The sequence below is a fragment of the Leucoraja erinacea genome, chromosome 33 (assembly GCF_028641065.1).
Source record: "Leucoraja erinacea ecotype New England chromosome 33, Leri_hhj_1, whole genome shotgun sequence".
NCBI lineage: Eukaryota > Metazoa > Chordata > Chondrichthyes > Rajiformes > Rajidae > Leucoraja > Leucoraja erinaceus.
In genome coordinates, this window is record NC_073409.1 from 7,964,487 (window position 1) to 7,991,223 (window position 26,737).

Consider the following 26,737-nt stretch of genomic DNA (forward strand, 5'->3'; position numbering starts at 1 on the left):
CATACTGTCTCCGGAGAGAAGAGGTAGGGCTCATACTTTTGAGCTCAGATAATGGGACGTGTTCTCAGTGAAATAAAGACAAATCCTTTGCTGGGATGTCTAAAACCAGTGATCACAATCTCAAACCAAGGAGTTACCATTAAGGACTGACATGAGAATAAATCTCTTTATTAGACAATAGACAATAGGTGCAGGAATCGACCCAGCACCGTCATTCACTGTGATCATGGCTGATCATCCGCCATCAGTACCCCGTTTCTGCCTTCTCCCCATATCCCTTGACACCGCTATCTTTAAGAGTTCTATCTAATTCTCTCTTGAAAGCATCCAAAGAATTGGCCTCCACTGCCTTCTGAGGTAGCGAATTCCACAGATTCACAACTCTCTGGGTGAAAAAGATTTTTCTCATCTCCGTACCAAATTGCCTACCCATTATTCTTAAACTGTGGCCCCATGTTCTGGACTCCCCCAACATCAGGAACATGTTTCCTGCCTCTAGGGTGTCCAATCCCTTAATAATTTTATGTTTCCATAAGGGACCCTCTCGTCCTTCTAAATTTCAGTGTATCCAATCCCAGTCGCTCCATTCTTTCAACAGTCCCGCCATCCCGAGAATAAACCTCATGAACGTACAATGCACTCCATCAATAGCAAGAATGTCCTTCCTCAAATTTGGAGACCAAAACTGCACACAATACTCCAGGTGTGGTCTCACCTGGGCCCTGTACAACTGCAGAAGGACCTCTTTGCTCCTATACTCAACTCCTCTTGTTATGAAGGCCACCACGCCATTAGCTTTCGAGGTTTACCCAGTGGTTTGTAGACTATTGAAATTTTCAACCAACTGGGATGAAAATTTAATTTGTGTTTGATAGAGCGATCAATAGGTTTTTAGATATTTAGACAATCAAAGATATTGGGTTAGTGAGCACAATGGCATGGAGGTAAAATATGATCTTACTAAATGATGTAGACAAAAATCCTGGAGTAACTCAGTGGGTCAGGCAGCACTGATACCCTAGACCTCCAGGTCTCAACCCCCAGCAATCCCCTGGAAGGAAAACAAACACTCTTAAGTGAATAATGGATTTCACTTTCCACATCTCTCTGATGTGGGATCGGTTTCACACCTAAAATTAATATCTAAATGAATTCTATGTCCCTTTAATCCACATTAGGCACCTGCTTACAGGAAAATGAGAGCAATGCCTCTCACTGCACATTAATATTCTCTTACTGCTCCTTATTTCTTTCTTTCTTTCTGGTATCATTTTGTACCTAATCGTAGCTGAGTTACAATGATTGGGTACATAAATCCCGCCAAATACACATTTCTAATGAAAATTAGAACTCTATCCTCTCTTCATCGTGCTCCCTGACCGCTGAGCATTTCCAGCTGTTTCTGCTTTTAATCAAACACTGAGGCAGATTATCCACAAACTAGCTGCCACCAGTCCTCTATCTTAGACCTCGTTATTCTCTGCAGCATATTCATGAATAGACTCTCTCCAGGAGGTAAAACCTGTGAACAACAGACTATATCAATCAGCGTTTCCTCTTCTAACCAGATCTGTATCCATCCTGAAAAGTTTGTGCAAGATTAACCACAATATTAAATATCATTTGTTACACCCCTGAAAAATATCAGGCCTGTGGGAATAGATATTGTGTATGATAAAGTATGGAATGCATACGATGAAATTAAAATGTACAATAGCCATTGTTTTTGTGTTACAACGGACATCGGGACTTCAGGTACTACAGTAATGGGGAGACTGAACACTTCAGTGCCTCAGGTAAGCACAAAATGCTGGAGTAACTCAGCGGGACAGGCAGCATCCTTGAAGATATTCAGTGCCTCATCTTCCTTCTGAACACAGTGCAGCCTTCCCGAGTCAATATCAAATTTCAGGTATCACTATCAAGTCTCCTACCATTAATGCCCTTGTGCTCCTGTTCTTTCCCTTGTGCAGCTGAATCACTCACCACGATTTTGGTTCAGTTGTACTCCACAAAGAAACATGCATCCCGATTTTTTTCCAAGATAGGAAGAGTTTCCAGAGTGGCATATACTCTGGGACTTCACAACTACCTGCCTACTTTATTTCCTCTCCCTGACAATCACACATTCCCTCTAACAGTGTTTCCTTAAGCTGCAGAGAGGCCAACTCTAAAAGTGCTCCCAACGTACCTCTCAGCACTGTCGTGTCTCCAACGGGCATTGAATCCATCACCCAGAGCTCAAGCTGATGACATTGGCTGCAGAAGTGGTCATTTACAACACATGGACTGATCTCACTGCCATCATTCTAATTTATAAAATGACCCCCCCTTTACTCTGTCATCCCCTGTGCTCACCAAAGCCCCTTCACTCACAGCAACCCACACTCTGAAATCTGTTGTACAGAAACCATGCTGTGGTTTCTCAGCCACTTATTTTGAAAACTCAAATAACATTCGCCCAGTCAGCTGATTTCACTGGCTTTCAGATAGGAGTTTTCAAGTGGTCTCCACAATAAACATTCAAGAAATGCCTGGCCTTTAATTCATTGTTGATTCAAGCAGCTTTTTAAGCCTGAAGGATGCCCGATGGAAGTGGTTAATCATATTTAAATGCAAGGCAGAATTTGAACAATCCAGCAATTTATGTATTATGCAGTTTTCCACACTGTTGGGGAGATGCCAGTGTTGTAACTATAGTCATCGTATTCCCCTGACATTTGACTCATGTGCAGCTTCAATTTGATTTAGACATAACATAAACAAATCCCCTTTTATGCCAATGCAACTCAAAATTGCATCATATTCAGATATTTATATCTTCCTGACAATATCCACTGATATGAACATTGTTACAATGATTCAACCAGCACCACCATTAATGGCTCAGAGTAAGCTCATAGCAATGTAGCACGACAAAGTCTATGCTGTCTCACAGAACTCAATGTCATAGCGTAAGAAAGGTCAGTTCAAAAATCGACAGATGGAACTTGAATTAACAGCTTAAGAGCAGGTCTACACTCATTCGACATCAGGACTTCTACAAAGAAGCAGGTAAAGGTATTAGCAAAGGCAGGCCACTTGATGGAGGTAAGCACTTTGAACAACTCGCAAAGATTTGTAGTGCACTGCCATCTGCTGGGTAAATTGGGAATTTTCAACGTCAATAGTCGCTGGAGATTTAAAGTACCCAAATGGAGGCAAAATAAATATGAACAATTAAATATATATTATAAATGTAATATAATTGTTTATGACAAGGTCATTTAGAGAAAAGAATGTGCAATAAGGAAGACTCAAGGATCACAATGGTAAAAAATTGGAGGTAGACACAAAATGCTGGAGTAACTCAGCGGGATAGGCAGCATCTCTGGACAGAAGGAATGGGTGACGTTTCAGGTCAAGACCTTTCTTCAGAAATGGGGCTTGAACATCTGATGCGTCTGCCTAAATATGAAATTAAATGGAATATACTTAACAAACTAAAACCCAATTGATTGACCCACAGGCTGGCTACAACACTTGGTTACTAAGTCTGTTCTGCCTCTGACAACACCCTCTCCAGTTCACTATAAATTAGTGCATGCCTGATGCTTGTTCCCTTTGCTGCAGCATAATTTTGTCTCCGAATCAAACTCTTATACATCGGCAAGACCAAATGCAGACTGTCGATCGTTTAGCAGGACACCTTGACTCAGCCCGCCTGAACATATCTGATCTCCCGGGTGCTGGACAGTTTAATTCTCCTTCCCATTTCTACACAGGCCTTTCTGTCCAAGGTCTCCTCGAGTGAGACCAAACACAAATTGGAGGATAGTTTGCATGGGCAGCTTACAGGCCAGTGGTATGAATGTTGATTTTAAGTTTCCCCATGGACTTTTGAGAAGTAAATACCAAGAATTTACCATCCACTGAGTGAAGTCATTTCTCATCAATGTGCAATGCTTTATTGTAAATCTGTAGCACCTTGTTCTCAACACCTCAGCCAGGGGAGACACCATCCTTGCATCCTTCCTGTCAAGTGGTGTAGGAATTTTGTACATTTCAATGTGATCACCTCTAATGTTCCTGAACTCTAGAGAACAACCCACTTATGTGCTTCTGTGGTGGGTGATTCCATGCAAATGCTGGAAGTATCCATCAGAGCAGTCAGACCAGTCAGTCAGATGGTGTTTAATATAATAATAATAATAATAATAATAATAACTTTATTTATAGAGCACTTTAAAAACAACCACTGTTGCAACAAAGTGCTGTACATGACTAATCATGGACAAGAAATTATTACACAACAATAAAAACATTAAAATAAATAGTAAAAACAATAAAATTAAAAACATTAAAAGCACTAAAACAGGAGGAAAGTCTCAAGCAGGGTCAAAAGCCAAGGAATATAAATGTGTTTTAATACTGGTTTTGAAGATGGACAGTGAGGGGGCCTGTCTGATGTGCAACGGCAGAGTTATGTGGAGGCAGGCACCTTATGCAGTGGAGATCATCTTCCCCATGGGCCATGCATATGTAACTGAATTTAGTGGAAATGTCAAGAGAGCATTGAGTAATGTTGATGTGCTGCTTGGGAGAATAGCTGAAGCTTGGTCACTGACAGAATTTAAGAAGTAGCTAGATGCGCACTGGAAACCAGGCATGGAAGGCCGTGGACCACTTACTGGCAGATGGGATTAGTAAGGAAAGGTGCCCACTGGTAGACAAGTTGGTCTGAGAGACCTGTATCCATGCTGTATGATTCGCTGACAAATGTCTGTTCAGACACTTCCAAACACAAGTGCAGTATATCCCCAGAGTACTCAAAGCAATCCATTGATAAACAAGTCACACAATGAATTATCAAGTTCAAATGATCAAATTCATTTATGCAGCATCACAATAGCATTACACTATGTTAACACACTGTGGGGACAAATAGGTTTTAAAGATATGAATTCAGGGTTAAATATTGGTTATCACAATTGGCACAATTCTGCTCATGTTCAAAATAAAACCATGTAATATTTTACCCCCCTTCCAGGCATAAGGGACCTCAATCTAACTTCTAATTTGACATGGAGAAGCATCGACTGGCAGATAGATTTACCCAAGAGTTAGATTAATCTGTGGGACAAGTGGGACAAAATTTAACTTGAATCCACTATCTTTTGAGTGACAGGTGAGAATGTTATTAATTGAGACATGCTGACAAGGAAATAGTTTGCAGAAAGATTCATATTTAACAGAAACCAGTTTGCATATCAAACACCTTCAGGAAACGCAACAAGATTTCACTTATTTAGAAGATAAAAATAAAAAGATGCTATGGTAAAATTGTAAAGGAGGGAATCTATAGAGAGGAGGTTGTGTCTATTGAATTGAATCTATAGCGAGGCTTGTTTCAAAGAACAGAAGAGGCAAAATAATTAGAGCTTAAAGCAACCAAGACAATTTGCATAGCAAAGAGCACTAAATTACAGGCTGCCTCAGAGTTGTGAACACACGACTTAAGGGCCTGTCCCACGTGGGTGTCATTTGCGCGTCACGCAGGTAGCGCGCGAAGATTTTGTGAAATCAAAATCCTGGGGCGCCGCATGCGACAGTGCGTCACTGTCTACGCCACTACGTCTCACCATGCGCCATGACGTGTAAATGATGCGAAACTAACGCCCAAGCGGGACAGCCCCTTTATGGACACCCATACACACAAACAAACAAGCTCCCAACATATCATTCAATCCAAAAGTCTGACTATGTGTCTGCTGATGGAATCCTGTTGGAGCTGGCAAAATTTTCCAACATTTTGTTTTATTTTTATTTTCAGCATTACAAGTGGGTTTTTTTTTCATAGTTATCGTTTAAAATAATAATAATAATAATAATAATCTTATTTATATAGCACATTTTTAGTCAACTTGCATTGACCCCAAAGTGCTTCACATAATTACATTACATTTACACACAGGCAAAGGTGGGTGAAGTGTCTTGCCCCAAGGACACAACGACAGTATGCACTCCAAGCGGGATTCGAACCGGCTACCTTCCGGTCGCCAGCCGAACACTTAGCCCATTGTGCCATCTGTCGTCCTAATGCAGATTAATGGGTGGTAACAAAAAAAATTATAATAAAAGGTGTGGCAAGATGCAGAGTTTAGAATGTAGCATTAGATAAAGGGGTTAGGAGAAATCTTAGCACAGATACTGTTAGTAAATCCAATGAGGCTTGACATAAAAAGGCAAAAACTGGGTCAAGATTTGATTGAATAAGTAAATGTGTAAATATGGGGATGGTGAGAAAATAAGCTGATGGGCTATGAGAATATATGGGTAATTAGGATTAGGAGTATTTCCTTGTGTGAAAATTGAATATCAACAGAACTGGGTAAACTGAATGTGTGGGAACTAGAGATGGATCCTGATCCCAAACATCATTTATCATTCCACTGCACAGAAGATGTGTGGCTTGCTAAGTTCCTCCCTAAATTCCTCCAGCACCTTGGTTTATTGCTCATTATTTTTGTCTCCTTTTCCTTTGATAATCTAAATATTGTGATATTGTGGTGATGTGGGGTATATGGACGAGTGAGGACTACTCAGGGCAAAAATGAAAACCTGTGCACAAATGTGTTAAGGTACTAAATGAGAACTTTCCATCTGTCTTCAATTCGAGGCATTAATCCATGATAGGATTATGTTTTGCCTGTGGGAAATGCATTAAACAAGCCAGGTCAGGCTTAATTATGTTTGATGTGGTGAAAGATGGATTTGGTGAAGATATTAAAGTAGATGTGATGTACCAAACAGAGGGGGTAGATTCGGGAATCTTTGAGGAGGTGCAACATATGCACTGACTCTTAGATGCCTCTGTCCCATGGCTATCCAAAGCAGAGAAGCAGTATTTGGGATGGTAGTGAGAACCTCAAGGGTATGGATCAGGAGCACACAGAGGCACTGTGCAAGAGGCAGAGGGAGCATACCATGACAGAAATTATCTACCTGCCCCATCTTCTTGCATAGAGACAGCAGTTCTCAGACAAGCCTCATTAACTACTTTACAACCACAAAACCAGAGTGTTAGCAAGTCATCCTCAATTCCGAGGGACTGCCTTTGAAGAAGGACATGGAATTCCAGAACACTTTTGATCAAAATCTTCCTCCGACCCAGCCTCCATTCTCCATGATCCACACAGCTTTGTGAGTCCAAGTGTATTGGGCGACACACTGAGCTAACTCTTCTATCAGCACTCGATAGAAAACGCCCTTCTCTATCAAGTGCCTGACCAGATCCCCACAGAAAGTGTACAACGTTACAATCCTGCCCCAGTATATTATCAATCCCGTCCGAGTAGATCTCTCTCATTAAGTCGAGGAGCACTCGCTTCGTCTCTTCCGCGGACCCCAGGTTTAATTTGTCGACGCAGCGCTGTAATTCCTGGCCGTCTGCGAGCAATGAGGAGCCGGAGCGGCGCAGAGTTTCAGCCGCTGTGTTGGCCGCCGGCTGCGACTCCGAGCCGTCTAGCACAAAGCGGAAATAATCCTTCGCCAGTAAGTAGCAGAACCCCTCGGAGTTTGGATGTTCGCAGCCCATAATCTTTTCAGGCGCTTGCATCTCAGACAACAGTGACGACCCAAGCATCACATCACCATATTTATTCTCTGCTCACGACCAAAGATCCTATAGCGGAGTAGACTAAATATACTAGAGGAGTAGACTATCTTGCTCGCTATAGGATCTCTGCTCACGACCGCCTTAGTGTTTCCCCGCTGTTTCCGCACTGACGTATTATTTCGACATTCAACTTGACGTATAACTTCAACATTCAACCTCCCAAAATTCAACACCTCATACATGCTCGGATTCTCTGCCAGTTATCTGCTCATTTCTGTTGCCGATCTATTATCCTGCTCACCTACCTCACCGTCCACTACCCTAGCAATCTTGGTGTCATCTTCAAACTTACCAACAAACCCGTCTTTGTTTATGTCCAAGTCATATATATTCATATATATATATACTAGACTAAGTGGGACCCGTTGGGTCCCATGTTCACACTGGAGGTCTGGTTCCCCCCCCAACAACCCAGCGCAATATTCCACCTCTCCAACAATTCCAATATTGGTGGCCAGTTGGGGGGGGGGGGGGGGGCTTTCTGGAGTGCTAGTATGGGTGTTGTTGGCTGCAGGGACCTCTGGTCTCCAGAGGGCTAGTGTGGACATTGTGGGCCAAATGGATTCTTGGGGTGGCAGCTCAGTCCCTCAAGCCTGATGTGCTGGCAGCTCACTCACGGCTGGTGGGCTGGCAGTTGACTCATGGCTATTCCTTGAAACTCCATTTTAAGCAAGGTGCAAGGCCACCAAATTCAAATCCATTTTCCTATTTCACGCAGGGTGCAAGGCCACAAAATTCAAGTGCAGTTTCCTACCACTTCAAGCAGGGTGCAAGGCCACCAAATTCAGGTTCAGTTTCCAACCACTTCAAGCAGGGTTCAAGCCACAAAATTCAAGTGCAATTTCATACCACTTCAGCAGGGTGCAAGACCACCAAATTCAAGTGCAGTTTCATACCCATTTCAAGGAGGGTGCAAGGCCACCAAATTCAAATGCAGTTTCATACCATTTCATGCAGGGTGCAACAACACCACATTCAAATGCAGTTTCATACCATTTCATGCAGGGTTCAAGGCCACCACATTCAAATGCAGTTTCATACCATTTCATGCAGGGTTCAAGGCCACCACATTCAAATGCAGTTTCATACCATTTCAAGCAGGATGAAACCACCATAAAATCACCATAAAACCACACAAAACACCACACTCACAGTTCAGTAGACATTCAGTGTGTTCAGTTGATTCACAGTTCAGAGTCGTGACCTCTCCCTCCCCCATCATGCAGAGACTGAGCCACACCCACACTTCCGGGTTTTATAATCCCTCCCCCTCCCACCAGAAAAGGTGTAGCCTTCATGGTGTGATTGACAGGAGAGAGATTCTCAACATTTTTTAAACACTAATAACACTTTTATTTTTCATTGATAGGAAGAATCCTCTGCACCTGATGAGCGGAGGGGGGCTGAGTAAGATGGCCAAAAATCATAGTCGTAAGTGGTAACATTTTATCTAAAATCAATATAGTGCAAACAGGAAGTTGTCAAGTTTAGACAAACAACATTTGCAGTGCCTTTTCACTTCAACCCAAAACCCCCAAACAACCATTTGCAGTGCCTTTTCACTTCAACCCATACCCCCAGACAACCATTTGCAGTACCTTTTTACTTCAACCCAAACCCCTCAAACAACCAATTGCAGTGCCTATTTACTTCAACCCAAAACCCCCCAAACAACCATTTGCAGTGCTTTTTTACTTCAACCCTAAACCCCCAAACAACCATTTGCAGTGCCTTTTTACATCCACCCAAAAGCTCCATACAACCATTTGCAGTGCCTTTTTACTTCAAACCAACCATATTTTCATTTTCAAACCACATTAAGGGCACTCACAGTTGAGTAGACATGTGTTCAGTGTTATTCGGAGCTCAGAGACGTGACCTTCTCGCTTCCTCCATCTTGCAGAGACTGAGTGAGGCACACCACTTCCGGGTTTTATAGTCCCTCCCCCCTCCCACCAGCAGGGGTTTTAGGGCCTAGCTCATAATGTGCCTGTTTTACAAATCTTGCTTTTTTCTCCACCTCTTGACTCAATATTCCATCCATTTGTCCTCTCAAATCTTCTATTTGTTTATAACACACAGGGTAAATGGTAGGTATATGGAATGAGATTTCAGAGGAAATCATATGTTTACATTGTTAAAAAAAAATGTGGATAGTTACATGGATAAAAAGGGTCTAGATGGATATGGGCCTAACAGGCAAATGGCATTAGATCAGATAGACATCTTAGTCGACATTGAGAAGCTGGGCTGAAGGGCCTGATTCCGTGCTATATAACTATGATGGCAGAAGATGCAACCCACACCATAAATGAGCACGCCACAATCATAATAGCATTGTTCAGTTGCTCTAGACACACAAAGATTGACCTAATTCATTATGGGATCATCCAACATGTGCAAGGTCTATGAGTGGCCATCTTTTGTATCATTGCTCTTAAATTACCCTCCACGCACTAGAGGGTGCTATTTCCAATGAAAACGGTGCATGTGATGTCATTTCAACAGTGTGGATCAGTACCTTTGGTGTGGATAAACGTACCACAGTTAGATCAGTGCTATTTTAGAACCAATTCAGTTTCCATTACTGTGTACACTGCCTGTAAAGAAATGTTACAAATGTTACAAACTCCAATGCTTTTCTCCACGTGGCGTTTAAGAGGCTTATGGATAGGCAGGTGGAAATGCATGGAATAGAGAGATATGGATCAGATATGTACTGTGCAGCATGTCTCCTCCTGATCTGGTTGCAACGGTCACACTTGCTGGGCGATGTGTGTACAATTTCAAGAATTTACAACTGAGGTTAGAAATCTCTTGCGATTCAGCAGCGCTGTTCAACAACGGTCAACAAAACAACATGATTCTGTGAAGATGGCAATTCAAGCATCCACCTTATATGTTACTTTTGAAAACAATGTTAGGGCGAGAAAGCAAAATCCCTCAGTGATTTTTCCCAATCATTCCGATCTGGATACTTTCAAGAGAGAGCTAGATAGGGCTCTTAAAAATAGCCAGGGGACACGGGGAGAAGGCAGGAACGGGGTACAGATTAGGAATGATCTGCCATCATCACATTGAATCGCGGTGCTGGCTCAAAGGGCCAAATGGCCTACTCCTGCACCTATTATCTATTGTCTATAAAGACAGAGGATATTTTGAGCTCACATTGCTCAGTGTAACAGCTGTGTGATCTGGAGCAGGTTGGAAAGGTCACATTAACAAATGAAATATGTTGCTCAATATTGCACTTATTCTGAACGTACAGATAACATACATTTAGAGGAAAACAAACAGATGCTCAATACTACATTTATTCTGAAAGTACAGATAACATACTTTCAAAGGCAGCCTGATCATTGTAAACAAAGCAGACTTGCGGTATTAATTGAATTGTCACACGGGTCAGTTTAACTTACTGGAGTCCATTAACCTGTCACTGACCACTAACGTGTTTAGTGCTACCTCACTGCAATAATCATGCATGTGCAACCATAATGAGAAAGTGATTTACTCTGCTGCACAAAACTTCTTTTGTTAATTTGCACATAATTTGAGTGGAAGATTTCAGTTTCAGAAGGCTGAGCAAGCATTGTGCACAGAGTACGTCATGGATATCAAACCTATTGATGCCACTTTGGTGTCCTTTGTATTGACTACTGGCACAAAGGTCATGAGAGACGTGACATCACCTCCTTTTAGGTGCATTTATCTCCCATGGAACAGGCAGTGGGAATGTGACAGATTGAGGTTATTCCATTCTGTGAAAAGTCAAAAAAGTGCAAATTGCAGCCACTTCATTGGAAGATGAAATCCTGATCTCCAGGTTCTTCTCTGAGGCCCCATCACTGAGAAGCAACCCGGATCAATGGATGGTATGGACCTGGTGGGGCGAAGGGCCTGTTTCCATGCTGTATCTCTGAAAAATGCAGCTAGGTGACTCGACTCAAATGACAGGGCCATGTTGATCTCCCAGCCACGGTTGGGTGAAGCTGAAGTGACAGACACAAGATGCGAGCTGTCCTCATACCAGGATGTACAATTGTATACCCAGTGGTGAAGTTAGGACATATCTGACAAGCATTTCCCAAATATTGGTGTTGCTGTGATTTAGAGATTTCTAGCTTCAATTTGGTTTAGTTTAGTTAAGGTACAGCTTGGAAATGGGCCATTCGGCCCACCGAGTCCACGCAGACCAACACTCACCGCATACACTAGTTCTACCCTGCACACTAGAGACAATTTACAGAAACCGATCAACCTACAAACATGCATGTCTTTGGAATGTGGGAGGAAACCGGATTACCTGGAGAAATCACACAAGATCATCCCGTCAACGGAAGGCTTGAGGCCCCCGGCTGTGGGAGAACAAAGAAAAGAGATTGAACATTCTTTTTCGCCTTCCATCACAGTGAGGAATGTGGAGGAGTCACTGTGGTGGATGTTTATGTTAAAATGCATATTGTGTGTTCCATTGCTTTTTATTTGTATGACTGACTTGGCAAATAAAATTATTCGTATGTTGCAAAACATACTTGGCTGATAAAGTATTATTGTATTGTACCTAGTTTCTTCTGAAGAGATATTTCTAACAGGAATAATTGTGAAATTCGTTCCATAAAAGTAACATGGATGTTTCAGAAACATTTAAACAGGTGCATGGATAGCACAGGTTTAGAGGGACTGGTAAGGACCAAATGCAGGTAGGTGGGACTAGAGTAGATGGGACATGTTGGCCCGTGTGGGCAAGTTGGGCCATAGGGCTTCTTTCCACACTGCAAGTCTCTATGATCCTATCAGACTTGAGCACACAAAGTAATAAGGATTATGAGGGGAAGTTTCAAAGATGAGGGCTTAAATTGGTCAAAAAGACCAGAAGAAGAGTGGAAACTTGAACGTGTCATTCACACAGTACAATGTGACACTTCAATCTATACAGTTAACATCACCCAACCCAGCGAAATGAACAAATTCGACCTGGTTTAAAATAGCACTGGCAGTGTAAGCAGCAGTTTTAGATCTGCTACTTTTCTCACCCATCAAGTGTTGCTGGAATCAACCAATTGTGCACCTTGCAAGCTGCACAGATAGGAACTTCCAGAACAGGCAATGGACAAAATTGTGACCGCTTCACATGCTTGAATTTCCATTGTGGGTGCATATGTCCACATGAGTTTTCATATTTATAATATAGCAGGCCGTTCGGCCCATCAAGTCTATGCCGACACTATAAGTAGTCCATTAATCCAATTCACACATTTATTTCCATGTAACCTATTCTCTTTCACCTGTCCAACAACTCCACAATGGTTCTCCTGCTGTCCACCTACTCATGGTGCATTCACAGTCGACAATTAACCTGCTAACTTGCTCAGCTTTGGAATGCGGGAGGGAACGGGAGCACCCGGAGAAAACTAACATGATCACGGAGAGGATACAAAGTGTTGGCGTAACCTAGCAGGTCAAGCAGCATCTCTGGAAAACATGGATACGTAACGTTTTGGATCGGGCCACTATGTGTCCTTTTGTATAATCCAGCACCTTCAGCCCCTTGTTTCTACATGATCATGTTCATAAGTTAAAGAGGCAGAATTAGGCCACTCGACCCATCAAGTTTGCTCCGCATTCATACGGACACCCGTACTAATCATGAATCTGTCAATCTCCACCTTAAACTTGGCCTCCACAGCCCTCTGTGGCAATGAATTCCACAGATTCATCACCCACCCACAAAATAAGTTGTTCCTCATTTCCTTTCTAATGGGATATCATTTTATTCTGAGGTTATGGCCTCTGGTCATTGACTCTCCCACTAGTGGAAACATCCTTTCCACATCCACTCCATCACAAGGAGACTGTGCAAACACCACATTCACTGACAACGACAGCAAATATAATTGGATTGATTTCCCCTTTGATTTCTTGGACAGTATTTCCCTGTAAACTCTACATTTTCAAAAACTGCATAAATGGGATCAATCAATAATACAAATTGACCTGCCTAATTCCTGAGAGGAGGACTACCAATGGTTATCAGTCATTGTCAAACTAATAAACCGATGCACAATGTGTGAACTTGTTGGGGCCGGCTATCAGCCAATCATTGAGAAATGTTTGATAAAAGCCTCGTTGCAAAATACCAGGTAGACAAAAATGCTGGAGAAACTCAGCGGGTGAGGCAACATCTATGGAGCGAAGGAAATAGGCAACGTTTCGGGCCAAAACCCTTCTTCAGATTGATGTGAGGGTGAGGGGGCGGGGAGAAGAAAGGAAGAGGAGGAGCTAGAGGGCTAGAGGGAGAGCTGAGAAGGTGAGGTGACAGTAAGGACTACCTGAATTTAGAGAAATCAATGTTCATACTGCTGGGGTACAAACTGCCCAAGCGAAATATGAGGTGCTGCTCCTCCAATTTCCGGTGGTCCTCACTCTGACCATGGAGGAGGCCCAGGACAGAAAGGTCGGATTCAGGATGGGAGGGGGAGTTGAAGTGCTGAGCTACCGGGAGATCAGGTTGGTTATTGCGAACCGAGCAGAGGTGTTCGGCGAAGCGATCGCCAAGCCTACGCTTGGTCTCACCAATGTAGATCAGCTGACACCTAGAGCAGCGGATGCAATAGATGAGGTTGGAGGAGGTGCAAGTGAACCTGTCGCACCTGGAAAGACTGCTTGGGTCCTTGAATGGAGTCAAGTGGGGAGGTAAAGCGGCACGTGTAGCATTTCTTGCGGGTTCCCGGAGAGGAGATGGTTCGGGTGGGAAGGAACGAATGGACCAGGGAGTTACGGAGGGAGCGGTCTCTGCAGAAAGCAGACAGGGGAGGAGATGGGAAGAAGTGGCAAGTGGTGGGGTCAGGTTGGAGGTGGCAAAAATGATGGAGGATTATTTGTTGTACGTTGCGGCTGGTAGGGTGGAAGGTGAAGACTAGGGGGACTCTGCCCTTGTTATGAGTGGGAGAGTGGGGAGAGAGAGCAGTGTCATGGGGTATTGAATCCCTGGTGAGAGCCTCATCTATGGTAGAAGAGGGGAACCCCCGTTCCCTGAAGAATGAGGACATCCTGGTGTGGAACAGCTCATCCTGGGAGCAGATGCGGCGTAGACGGAGGAATTGGGAGTAGGGGATGGAGTCCTTACAGGAAGCAGGGTGGGAAGGAGTGTAGTCTAGATAGCCATGGGAGTCAGTGGGTTAATAGTGGATGTCGGTCAGAATTCTATCACCTGCGATGAAGATAGTGAGGTCCAGAAATGGGAGGGAAATGTCGGAAATGGTGTAGGTGCATTTGAGTGCCGGATGGGGGTTAATGGTGAAATGGATGTAGTCAGTGAGTGGGTGCAGGAGGTAGCACCAATGCAGTCGTCGATGTAGCGGAGGTAGAGTTTGGGGATGGGGCCCTGGTACGTCTCGAACAAGGATTGTTCGACGTACCCTACAAAGAGGCAGGCATAGCGAGGGCCCATGCGCGTGCCCATAGCTACGCCTCGTATTTGGAGGAAATGGGAGTAGTCAAATGAAAAGTTATTAAGGGTAAGGACCAGGCGGAGGAGAGTATCAGTAGACGGGGATTAGTTAGTTCTCCGGTCGAGGAAGAAACGGAGGGCTTTGAGTCTCTCCTAGTGGGGGATGTAGGTGTAGGTGTAGAGTGTAGTTTGCAAAATGCCTATTTCTTTCCTCAATCACCCTGTACTGATGCCCCCCGTCAATCCCGTACTGATCCACCCCATTCAGCCTCGCTGACATCCCCCGCGCTCTCCTCTCACAATATTACCTATTCCAACCAACACGCACCAATTCACCTGCCTCAATCCATCCATCCTGCACCCCCCACCCCCTGCACCCCCCCCTCGATCCTACTGTGCTGGAAATGTCTTCAGAGCGAAAATTGACTATGTTTGATAACGGAATACAATCAAATGTGTTTTAAATCCCAATGTTATTATTTGTTTTCATCCATAAAGATGGATTAATTAAATTGTGAACATGTGAAACATTAAAACCGCAGTGTTCGATTGTCACTGCTACCGTTGACACGTTATTACAGAATTCATTTTAACAGCAAATCAATGCTCTTAGTATGGAGTATCAGTACTGTTATTTAATGAGCAACATTCACAACTATACGTTGGATTTATCCAGGTTTTACTTCTACAGTCGGTCATATACATCACAAATTTGGTCAGGAGTATTTCAGTTGAAATTTTAATGTTAATTCTGAAGTGGGAATAATGGAAACAGTGTTTATCAAAAACATTTTTTTAATCTGGTGCGTACAAACTGGGTATCTTCATTGCTGTTCACAACACTTACATTTAATCTGAATGTCCAGTAATGTGGTGTTTTGACACCTTTAAACATATTACCAAAAGAACATTTGCTGCAGTTACATTGAAACATAGAAACATAGAAAATAGGTGCAGGAGTAGGCCATTCGGCCCTTTGAGCCTGCACCACCATTCAATATGATCATGGCTGATCATCCAACTCAATATCCTGTACCTGCCTTCTCTCCATACCCCCTGATCCCTTTAGCCACAAGGGCCACATCTAACTCCCTCTTAAATATAGCCAATGAACTGGCCTCAACTACCTTCTGCGGGAGAGAATTCCAGAGATTCACCACTCTCTGTGTGAAAAAAAGTTTTTCTCATCTCAGTCCTAAAAGATTTCCCCCTTATCCTTAAACTGTGATCCCTTGCCCTTTGGCCATCTCTTGTCAGTTAGTGTAATGTTTAACCTGTCAGATGTGTATAGTCGGTTTTAACAGCTATCATAAAATGCCTTTAGAAATTTCCTTGCAACCTGTATATTTTGTTGTGAATAAATTATGTGGGAAGCGAGAGTGTTTCTGTACCAATAGCAATTACGACCCATGCTACGGCCATGTCATGATAATTTTCGGTCTTTCACACAAAACATGCTTGCATCAATATGTAGTGTGCATGGTTAAGCATATATGTTACCATGGTCCAGGATTTATTGACACAGGTTGATCATACGCTGAATAATCCAACCACATTTTTGTTGGGAAGTGGAAAGAAATAATAGAAATTGCATTCATTGCAATGTGTGAAAAGAGTTGAGATACTGTATTGTAACTTTGCTGCAAGTCATTGTGGTATATATCATGTCTTGATTGGTGAATATGTTTAGTTTGTGACTTTATTTGAACCAGAAATAATATGTGAATGCTTCATTGATCATAATTCCGACTGGTAACTATGCACTTCGTTCGAGCACATTATCACACGCATCATGCAAGTCGTCTTAAATTAACCACCTAAACTGTCATTTGGCAACCTAAAAAGCTGCCTAAGTTGCCCGGCTGGCAACAGGGAAAAGAGGTTAAGTGAGAGCCCTGCAGAGGGTATTTTGAGCTCACATTGCTCGGAGCAACAGCTGTGTGATCTGGAGCAGGTTGGGAAGGTCACATTAACAAATGAAATATGTTGCTCAATATTGCACTTATTCTGAACGTACAGATAACATACATTTAGAGGAAAACAAACAGATGCTCAATACTACATTTATTCTGAATGTGCTGATAATAATTTCAAAGGCAGCCTGATCACTGTAAACAAAGCAGACTTTCGGTATTAATTGAATTGTTACACGGGTCAGTTTAACTTACTGGAGTCCATTAACCTGTCACTGACCACTAACGTGTTTAGTGCTACCTCACTGCAATAATCATGCATGTGCAACCATAATGAGAAAGTGATTTACTGCACAAAACTTATTTTGTTAATTTGCACATAATGTGAGTGGAAGATTTCAGTTTCAGAAGGCTGAGCAAGCATTGTGCACAGAAGACCAAGGAAATAAATTGATCTTGAGAGTGGAAACTATGAATGTGTCATTCACACAGTACAATGTGACATTTCAATCTATACTGTTAACATCACCCAAACCAGCAAAATGAACAAATTTGACCTGGTTTAAAATAGCACTGGCAGTGTAAGCAGCAGTTTTAGATCCACTACTTATCTCACCCATCAAGCGTTGCTGGAATCAACCAACTTGCACCTTACAAGCTGCATAGATAAGAAATTCCAAAACAAGCAATGGACAAAATTGTGAACGCTTCACATGCTTGAATTTCCATTGTGGGTGCATGCGTCCACTAATGTGTCAAGATATTTGCAAACACAAAACTTTGACATGGCACTGAACTCTGTTTTGAAAATATTATACAGATCTGAAAATGGAAAGCCTTTTGAGCTACAAAATAACATTAATTAGGTGTAAATGGATCTGAAGTGCTACATACACAAGACTATCCTTGCAATAGAAAGACTCACTGGATCAATAACGAAGGAATGTCACTGGCCAAAGCTTCAGCTCATTGCTCCCTCTTGACAATAACACTTCTAAGCTCAGTCCGCTGAAGTTGAAAGGTTAGAGGCACAACCTTAGAACCAACAGAGCCACATCACAAATTAGGCTATGTGGCAAAGTGGCACATATTTTGCAACAGTATTGAAGCAGTTACATAGTTCAACATAGATTTCCTCAACTGAAAGTTGATAAACCCAATGGATGGATGGATGCAGAGAACACAGTGAATTGATATACTTGGTACAGGCATTCCATGGATGTGTTATCCACTGAGCTTTCATATTTATAATATAGAAGGCCATTCGTCCCATTAAGTCTATGCCGATGTTAATCCCGGCTAAATTGGACCAGCTTGGACTTCAAAATGGGTTTAAGTTTCAGGGTTGCTGGGAGATTTGGTCAAATTGGAATTGCTCTCTGCAGAGCTGGGACAGGCTGCGAGAGGTTCCAGGGGTCTGGAACTTTGATACAATTTGCAAGCAAAGAATAGGAATCCTTACAAACCCTGTCAATCTGGTGCTAAATGCATAGAATGGATGGATGGCTGCAAACCAGACGTACACCTTGTAAATAATTTGTAAATAATGTTGCAGAGTCTGACTCTGCTAAGTGTTGATTTGATCGGGTGTTGCCTTGTCTGAGATTTCTGTTAATCAGGGTAATCAGCTGATCTCGAAGTCGGTTGTGAATACAATGTATTGAACTGTTGTATCATTGGGTTAGGGAAATCCCTGTTATGTATGGGGTTAATTGATATCTGTAATTGGGCGATTAAGATCCAACCACAGTGTGGTTCGGCACTCGAGTTCCCGGAGCAGATAAAAGTCTGTGGTGTTGATGTAACTCGGCCTCACAATGCCCGCAGCCATTGATAACTGTCAGCTGACAACAGCCATTTAAAGCCGCTAAGGGAAGACGCGTTCGCCCAGGAGCGAGCGTCGACAGCAAAGAAGCACCGGCTTCTGAATCTCTGGAAACCCACAGCTGAAATGGGATGGGAGGGGCGGGGCTTCACGAGCTGCACCGGCAGTGAGGAGAAGGCTCAGCGGTAGCGGAACGGAGCTGTAGAATCTTTGTTCTACAGAACTTTCTCGAACTTTCTGCGCCTATAATCCACAGCGGCCGGGGGGGGGGGGGGGGGGGGGGGGGGGCAGGAGGCAGTTGGGCCAGGTGCAAAGGCATTGTGAGGTCAGCAGCTGGGCAACCTTATTATATCTCGGGAGATAATTGATCAAATTTATAGGGGATTACATTTTTGAAGCTATAAGCAAAATTTCTACCAGAAGATGTAAATATTTCACTGTTATTGTAACATCAGCAGCTAGGCAGCGGTCAGATTTTAAAAAAGGTCAGATTGGTGAACAATTTTAATAAAAAAGTCAGGAAAATAATGTACCAAATGTACAGAAGAGCGGATTTCTAAATTCACAAGGAAAATCTCTACAGAAATATGTAAAGATTTCCCCGTTTTGGCATCTGGTTTTCGAGGAGATACATTTCAAAGGCATACTTGCGATCAGAGAATAGAATTCTGGATAATAAGGGATATTGGCATAATGCAGGAGAAAGATCAACCATTTTCATAATGAGAAGGATCAATCATTATTTTTAATGTATAGTGGAGCAGGATTGAAAGCCCAAATGGTTTACGCCTGGCTCTGTTTGTGATATAACAGAAGAAACAAGTCAAAAGTGGGCAGAAAAGCAAAAGCTACAGAAGTACCAATGAAAATGAATCCAAGAACTGGAAACTGGGACTCATGATGAAGATGCGAGGATTATTTTGTTTGTGCCTGTGTGAAGTGCCAACAACACCATTCTTCTCAGATGCCCGTATGGCCCTCGTTTTGTTCTGGACAGTGCCTCGAGTTGGCAAACTCAGCAGCATGTTCATAAACATTTAGGGGTGATTCGTCAGCAAGAATGATACTGACTCTGGGTTTGCTACTTTGGAGGCTGGACTTTTAACATATTTGGAGGAAGCACCGAAATATTATCAAATCTCATTTGGCGATGCTTCAAATGTGTGAAACAGAAGGAGTTATAATCCACACGACCTGAAGACCAAACACATTGGCTGAACAAGAAGTTGGAGAGAAGAAAGCTGCTCTGATCAAAATGGTACGTGAAGTTGCATTGGCAATGTTTAACAAATGTGGTTCTTTTTGCCCAAGTGAAAGGATGTTTTATTTTATTTCAGAGAAACCTGCTGTATTTGATCCTCTTTTACTGTATCTATCAATCGAGCACTTTGGACAATGATCTGGAAAATTTTCTGGTAAGGATAGAAAATTAATTATATGTATTTTCTAATACTCCATTTGAATAACACCAGTTATTTATTTCTATTATGGTCACAATATTCCAGTTCATTTTGCACTCTTTCCCTTCATCTCTCTGTTCCTGTTATTCTTTGATTGTCCAATTATTTATCTTTGCTCTGATATCACCATTCTGTATCTGATCAGTTTGCTTCATGATCTTTTACTGTTTCTTCCCATCCTTTCTCTTGCCTTACATCTGTTCCTATGCTCCTTCCTTCCTTCTCCTTCCCTCCTTCTCCATCTACATTCTCCTTTTGCGCATTACTGCAACTCTTTCTTCCTCTCTCACTCTCTTTTTGTCTATACATCTTATTTCATCCTCTAACCCCCCCCAACTGCGTATCCCAACATCTTCCATTTAAGTTATCATTCTATTATTTGAATATCTTCATGGTCGTGTCTCTTCCAGTTCACATCATTTCCTCTGCAATATACGTTTTACATAAACTATCACAGAAGTCAAATATATCTTGTGTTAAAGTTTCAAAAGTAATTTTGCATTGTACGGTTTAAAATGTTAAGATCTTCCAAAATTACTTTTGGCAAAAAAAAAAAATTAGGGATTAATTAATTAATTAATTGCTTGATTGATTGCTGCTTTATGAATGAATGGTCTGAACAATTGATGAGTTTTCTTCCAATTATTTGAATGGTTCAGAAAACACCTGATGAAGAAATGGATGTGAAACCACTGCACCAGGCTCAAATGCCAAATCCCAAAATGGGAAATGATAATACGTGTGGAGGTGAGTTATTTCGCAAAAAAAAGTTGTGGGTATAACGAATTGTTGCTTGCCATGATGGCCACGTAATTCAACCATGAGTTGATTCATGAGTTAATAAAAAAATATTCATCTCGTGTCAAAAATAATAATAACTAATTCCAGGTAGGATTGGGAGGAAATCCATTCCATTCCACTTTCTAGCTGGTGGCCGTTGGCCCAACTCCAGATGATAAATTAATGAATAAGATTATTGGCCAAGTATTCACATACAAGGAATTTGCCTTGGTGCTCCCCCCCCCTCCCGCAAGTGACAACATGACATACAGTGACAGTTAGGAAAGACACATAAAACATTAAACATTAATAATAAAACATTATCGATTAAACGTGTGAATTAAATAAAATACCAGAGCAAAAGGAGGCTACAGATTTTTGGTTATTGGTTATTGAGTAGAGCTACCACTCGTGGAAAAAAACTGTTTTTATGTCTGGCTGTGGCAGCTTTACCAGCACAAGCCTTTCAAGGGTCTTCATGACTACAGAGGTCAGTGCGACTGGCCTGTAGTCTTTAAGACCATTAATCTTTGCCTAGGAAAGGTTTGCAGGGACTGGTTGAAAATGTCTGTGTAGACCGGTGCCAGTTGTTCGGCACAGAGCTTGAGAGTAGAGGGTGAAACATTGTCTGGTCCTGGAGATTTTGGCTTTTCTGTCTTTTGAAAAGCCTGTCCACCTCCTCGATTTTTATTGTTAATGATGGAAAAGTGATGGACAATAGACAATAGACAATAGGTGCAGCAATAGGCCATTCGGCCCTTCGAGCCAGCACCGCCATTCAATGTGTTTATGGCTGATCATCCCCAATCAGTACCCCGTTTCTGCCTTCTCCCCATATCCCCTGACTACTATTTTTAAGAGCCCTATCTAGCTCTCTCTTGAAAGCATCCATAGAACCTGCCTCCACCTGAGGCAGAGAATTCCACAGACTCACAACTCTGTGAGAAAAAGTGTTTCCTCGTCTCCATTCTAAATGGCTTACTCCTTATTCTTAAACTGTGGCCACTGGTTCTGGACTCCCACAACGTCGGGAACATGTTTCCTGCCTCTAGCGTGTCCAAACTCTTAACAATCTTATATGTTTCAAAGAGATTCACTCTCATCCTTCTAAACTCCATAGTGTACAAGCCCAGCTGCTCCATTCTCTCAGCATATGACAGCCCCGCCATCCCGGGAATTAACCTTGTAAACCTACGCTGCACCCCCTCAATAGCAAGAATGTCCTTCCTCAAATTTAGAGATCAAAACTGCACACAATACTCTAGGTGTGGTCTCACTAGGGCTCTGTACAACTGCAGAAGGACCTCTTTGCTCCTATATTCGATTCCACTTGTTATAAAGGACAACATGCCATTCGCTTTCTTCTCTACCTGCTGTACCTGCATGCTTACTTTCATAGACTGATGAACAAGGACCCCCAGATCCCATTGTACTTCCCCTTTTCCCAACTTGACACCATTTAGATAGTAATCTGTCTTCCTGTTTTCGCTACCAAATTGGATAACCTCACATTTATCCGCATTAAACTTCATCTACTATGCATCTGCCCACTCCCCCAACCTGTCCAAGTCACCCTGCATTCTCATAGCATCCTCCTCACAGTTCACACTGCCACCCAACTTTGTGTCATCTGCAAATATGCTAATGTTACTTTGAACCCCTTCATCCTAATCATTGATGTATATTGTACCCCACTAGTCACTGCCTGCCATTCTGAAAGGGACCCATTAATCCCTACTCTGTTTCCTGTCTGCCAACCACTTCTCTATCCATGTCAGCACTCTACCCCCAATACCATGTGCCCTAATTTTGCCCACTAATCTCCTATGTGGGACCTTATCAAATGTGTTCTGAAAGTCCAGGTACACTACATCCACTGGCTCTCCCTTGTCCATTTTCCTAGTTACATCTTCAAAAAATTCCAGAAGATTAGTCAAGCATGATTTCCCCTTCGTAAATCCATGCTGACTCAGACCGATCCTGTTACTGCTATCCAAATCTTCGGCTATTTCATCTTTTATAATTGACTCCAGCATCTTCCCCACCACCGATGTCAGGCTAACTAGTCTATAATTCCCTGTTTTCTCTCTCCCGCCTTTCTTAAAAAATGGGATAACATTAGCTACCCTCCAATCCACAGGAACTGATCCTGAATCTATAGAACATTGGAAAATTATCACCAATGCATCCACGATTTCTAGAACCACTTCCTTAAGTACCCTGGGATGCAGACCATCAGGCCCTGGGGATTTATCAACCTTCAGTCCCATCAGTCTATCCAACACAATTTCCTGCCTAATGTTGATTTCCTTCGGTTCCTCCGTCACCCTAGATCCTCTGGCCACTACTATATCAGGAAGATTGTTTGTGTTCTCCTTAGTGAAGACAGATCCAAAGTACCTGTTCAACTCATCTGCCATTTCCTTGTTCCCCATAATAAATTCACCTTCTTCGGTCTTCAAGGGTCCAACTTTGGTCTTAACTAATTTTTTCCTCTTCACATACCTGAAGAAGCTTTTACTATCCGACTTTGTATTCTTGGCTAGCATACCTTCGTACCGCATCTTTCCTCCCCGTATTGTCTTTTTGGTTATCTTCTGTTGTTCTTTAAACATTACCCAATCCCCTTGCTTCCTGCTCATTTTTTGCAACGTTGTACTTCTTCACTCTAATTTTTATACTTGTCAGCCATGGTCGCCCCTTTCTCCCCTTGGAATCTTTCAGTCCAGTTCCACATTTAATCTAATGCACCTAAATGCAAGACCAAGCAAACACAGGTAAGACTAATTGGTTGCAAATAGACTGAATGTGACCACTGGAATAAGTAAAGAGGATGCTTTCATGAGATTAGGAAACAGGCTGATTGTTGTAATAAGGTGGGAAAAGGAGTAGATTTAGAAACAAGTTGTTGGTCTAAAGACAAATACACAAAGTGCTGGAGTAACTCAGCGGGTCGGGATTCTTCTTCAAACTGACTTTTTTTAGGGGTGGGGGGAGAGAGAGGGAAACCTGGAAGAGAAGGGGGGGGAAATGACAAATCATGGACAGTAATTGGCAGTTGTACAGGGTCTTGGTGAGACCACACCTGGGGTATTGCGTACAGTTTTGGTCTCCTAATCTGAGGAAAGACATTCTTGCCATAGAGGGAGTACAGAGAAGGTTCACCAGACTGATTCCTGGGATGTCAGGACTTTCATATGAAGAAAGACTAGATAGACTCGGCTTGTACTCGCTAGAATTTAGAAGATTGAGGGGGGATCTTATAGAAACGTACAAAATTCTTAAGAGGTTGGACAGGCTAGATGCAGGAAGATTGTTCCCGATGTTGGGGAAGTCCAGAACAAGGGGTCACAGTTTAAGGATAAGGGGGAAATCTTTTGGGACCGAGATGAGGAAAACATTTTTCACACAGTGAATCTCTGGAATTCTCTGCCACAGAAGGTAGTTGAGGCCAGTTCATTGGCTATATTTAAGAGGGAGTTAGATGTGGCCCTTGTGGCTAAAGGGATCAGGGTGTATGGAGAGAAAGCAGGGATGGGATACCGAGTTGGATGATCAGCTATGATCATATTGAATGGCGGTGCAGGCTCAAAGGGCCGAACGGCCTACTCCTGCACTTATTTTCTATGTTTCTATGTAAACATGACCAAATCTCCTGTCCGCACGTTATTTAGGATAACGTATTTCAGATCATCAGTAATTGCTGCATTAAAGAAGTTTATATTTTGTATGGATCCTGACATTTCAACCAGGGGGAATTTTCTTAATTTACTCTATAGAAGCTTCATTTATGTTGTCTGTCCATGTATTATCTTTTATACGCTTTTTCATTTTCCCCTCTAATCTTTTCGTATTCAACCTGGTTTCACCTGTATTATTAACCCAATATCTGTCGTACGCCCACATCTCTCCCTTGCTGATTCACCAACTCTCATCCCTCTGGTTCCTCAGGAAGCTCCAACTTTGACGTTCTGAAATGCAATTCTATGGTTTGTTACAGGAATGCAGCTAAACGCTGCCCGGGCCATTGACTCTATAAAAGCTGCCTATTTTTATTTTTCTCTCAGTATTCAACTGCTTACCCTTTGAATAACCCACAACTCCCTATAATTAAATGCTCTAGAATGCGATTTGCACTTTTCCATTTCCAATCCAAGATTCAATCGCCTCAAATTATTTGAATTTTGTTTGCTTATATACAAGGTGGATTGTGCTCTACACTTTAATCTTTACATCATCAATAAAGAGAGACAATATTGCCATTAGGATCAATCTTCGATTTTTACTTTCACAGGCAACAATGTGATGTTTGATGTAGAGCGTTCCTCACAGAATCATCTGATTGTATCCAACAAGACCATTATTTATGATAAGATCAATCTCAACATAGCCGGAGCATACAACAAGGACACTGGGAAGTTCAACAGCCCTTTTGCTGGTACATACTTCTTCAGTTTTTCGTCTCTGCCAAGGAGAGGGGTTCAGACTGACGTGGTCCTGATGAAGAATAATAAAAGAGTCAGTGAAATCCACAGTGTGCTGGCAGATAATACCAGCCAGCTCGCTGTCCAGAATACCATATTGGAACTCAGCCCGTGTGACTCTGTGTGGGTCCTGCTTGACAAAGGAACACTCTGGAGCTGGGGTGGATCGATCAGCTTCAAGGGATTTCTCGTATGTCGTTCAGTCTAAGTAGTCAGCGTGAAATGTCAGAGTTCATTCTTATCTTCAGTGTTGCAACATAAGAGCTTAGTAGGATAGAATCGGATGTTTCAAGTACAACCTGCTGAATACTCATTTCAGTAGTCAGAAAATAACGTGCTCAATTTTACAGACAAAGGTTTTGTCCCACCAATCTCACATATCTAGACACCAAAAAGGAGAGTGGATTGTCCCTGGAAATCACAGATGATTTCAAGTGTGTTTGCGCTTTTAAAAAATGCTTATTGCTTGGGCTGCTCAAATAATTAATCCAGTTCATAGATAAATGTTGAACAAGGGCCAAAGAGTTAGAAGTTAAGTAAGAAGTACCGTGCAGAGGAGCCAAAGGCACGGATCATTGAAGACCGGGTCTGAATGGAAGTTAAATCATGGCCTGAAGAGTCAGGGGAAGGGGAATGAGAGATAGCTCATTATATCTCTCGTTTCCCTTTCTCCTATGACTATAGTTGCTCCAGCATTTCGTGTCTATCTTCAGTTTGAAGCAGCATCTGCAGTTCCATCCTACACATTAAATCATGGCCTGCTCGGCAAAACAAAGCAAATGTAACTTCAAAGGTGCAAAGATAATGCACTCATGCTGTATTTTATAGAATGTAGTCAGTAGCTACCGCTGTTTGCATATTTATCAATAAAGGCTAAAGCATCATCATTGGATTTTGTGTATTGATTCTCACAGATGGTAGTAAAACAAATAATAACATGACTTTAATTAAAACATCACCAATATGATGAATGGCTTTTAAATGTTGATTAAAGCATTCCACTTTACAACAATAAGTTGAGGTTGGAAGGTAATGAAAAGATTAGGCCAGGATCAGAAATCTATCCGGGCGGGGAGTGAGCATTATGCCAAGGAGTAACTGTACACCAGCAGTGAATGAGCAGTTGTTCAGAGGGGGAGGTGGGGAGGCTAAGTAGAAGGTAGTG

At 42.3% G+C, this 26,737-nt stretch overlaps 1 protein-coding gene and 1 pseudogene across 1 annotated transcript; one reads left to right on the forward strand and one right to left on the reverse strand.

Annotated features, from left to right (window-relative positions):
* Nucleotides 1-15: 15 nt before the first annotated feature.
* LOC129712614 (bcl-2-related protein A1-like) lies at nucleotides 16-7,674 on the reverse strand (annotated as a pseudogene).
* Nucleotides 7,675-20,002: 12,328 nt separating this feature from the next.
* On the forward strand, nucleotides 20,003-26,442 carry LOC129712616 (complement C1q tumor necrosis factor-related protein 3-like). The gene is made up of 4 exons (XM_055661167.1): nucleotides 20,003-20,106; nucleotides 20,186-20,263; nucleotides 20,968-21,055; nucleotides 25,383-26,442. Exons 1-4 carry the CDS (start codon nucleotides 20,104-20,106, stop codon nucleotides 25,778-25,780), a joined length of 567 nt encoding a protein of 188 aa, XP_055517142.1. The 5' UTR covers nucleotides 20,003-20,103; the 3' UTR covers nucleotides 25,781-26,442.
* Nucleotides 26,443-26,737: the final 295 nt, after the last annotated feature.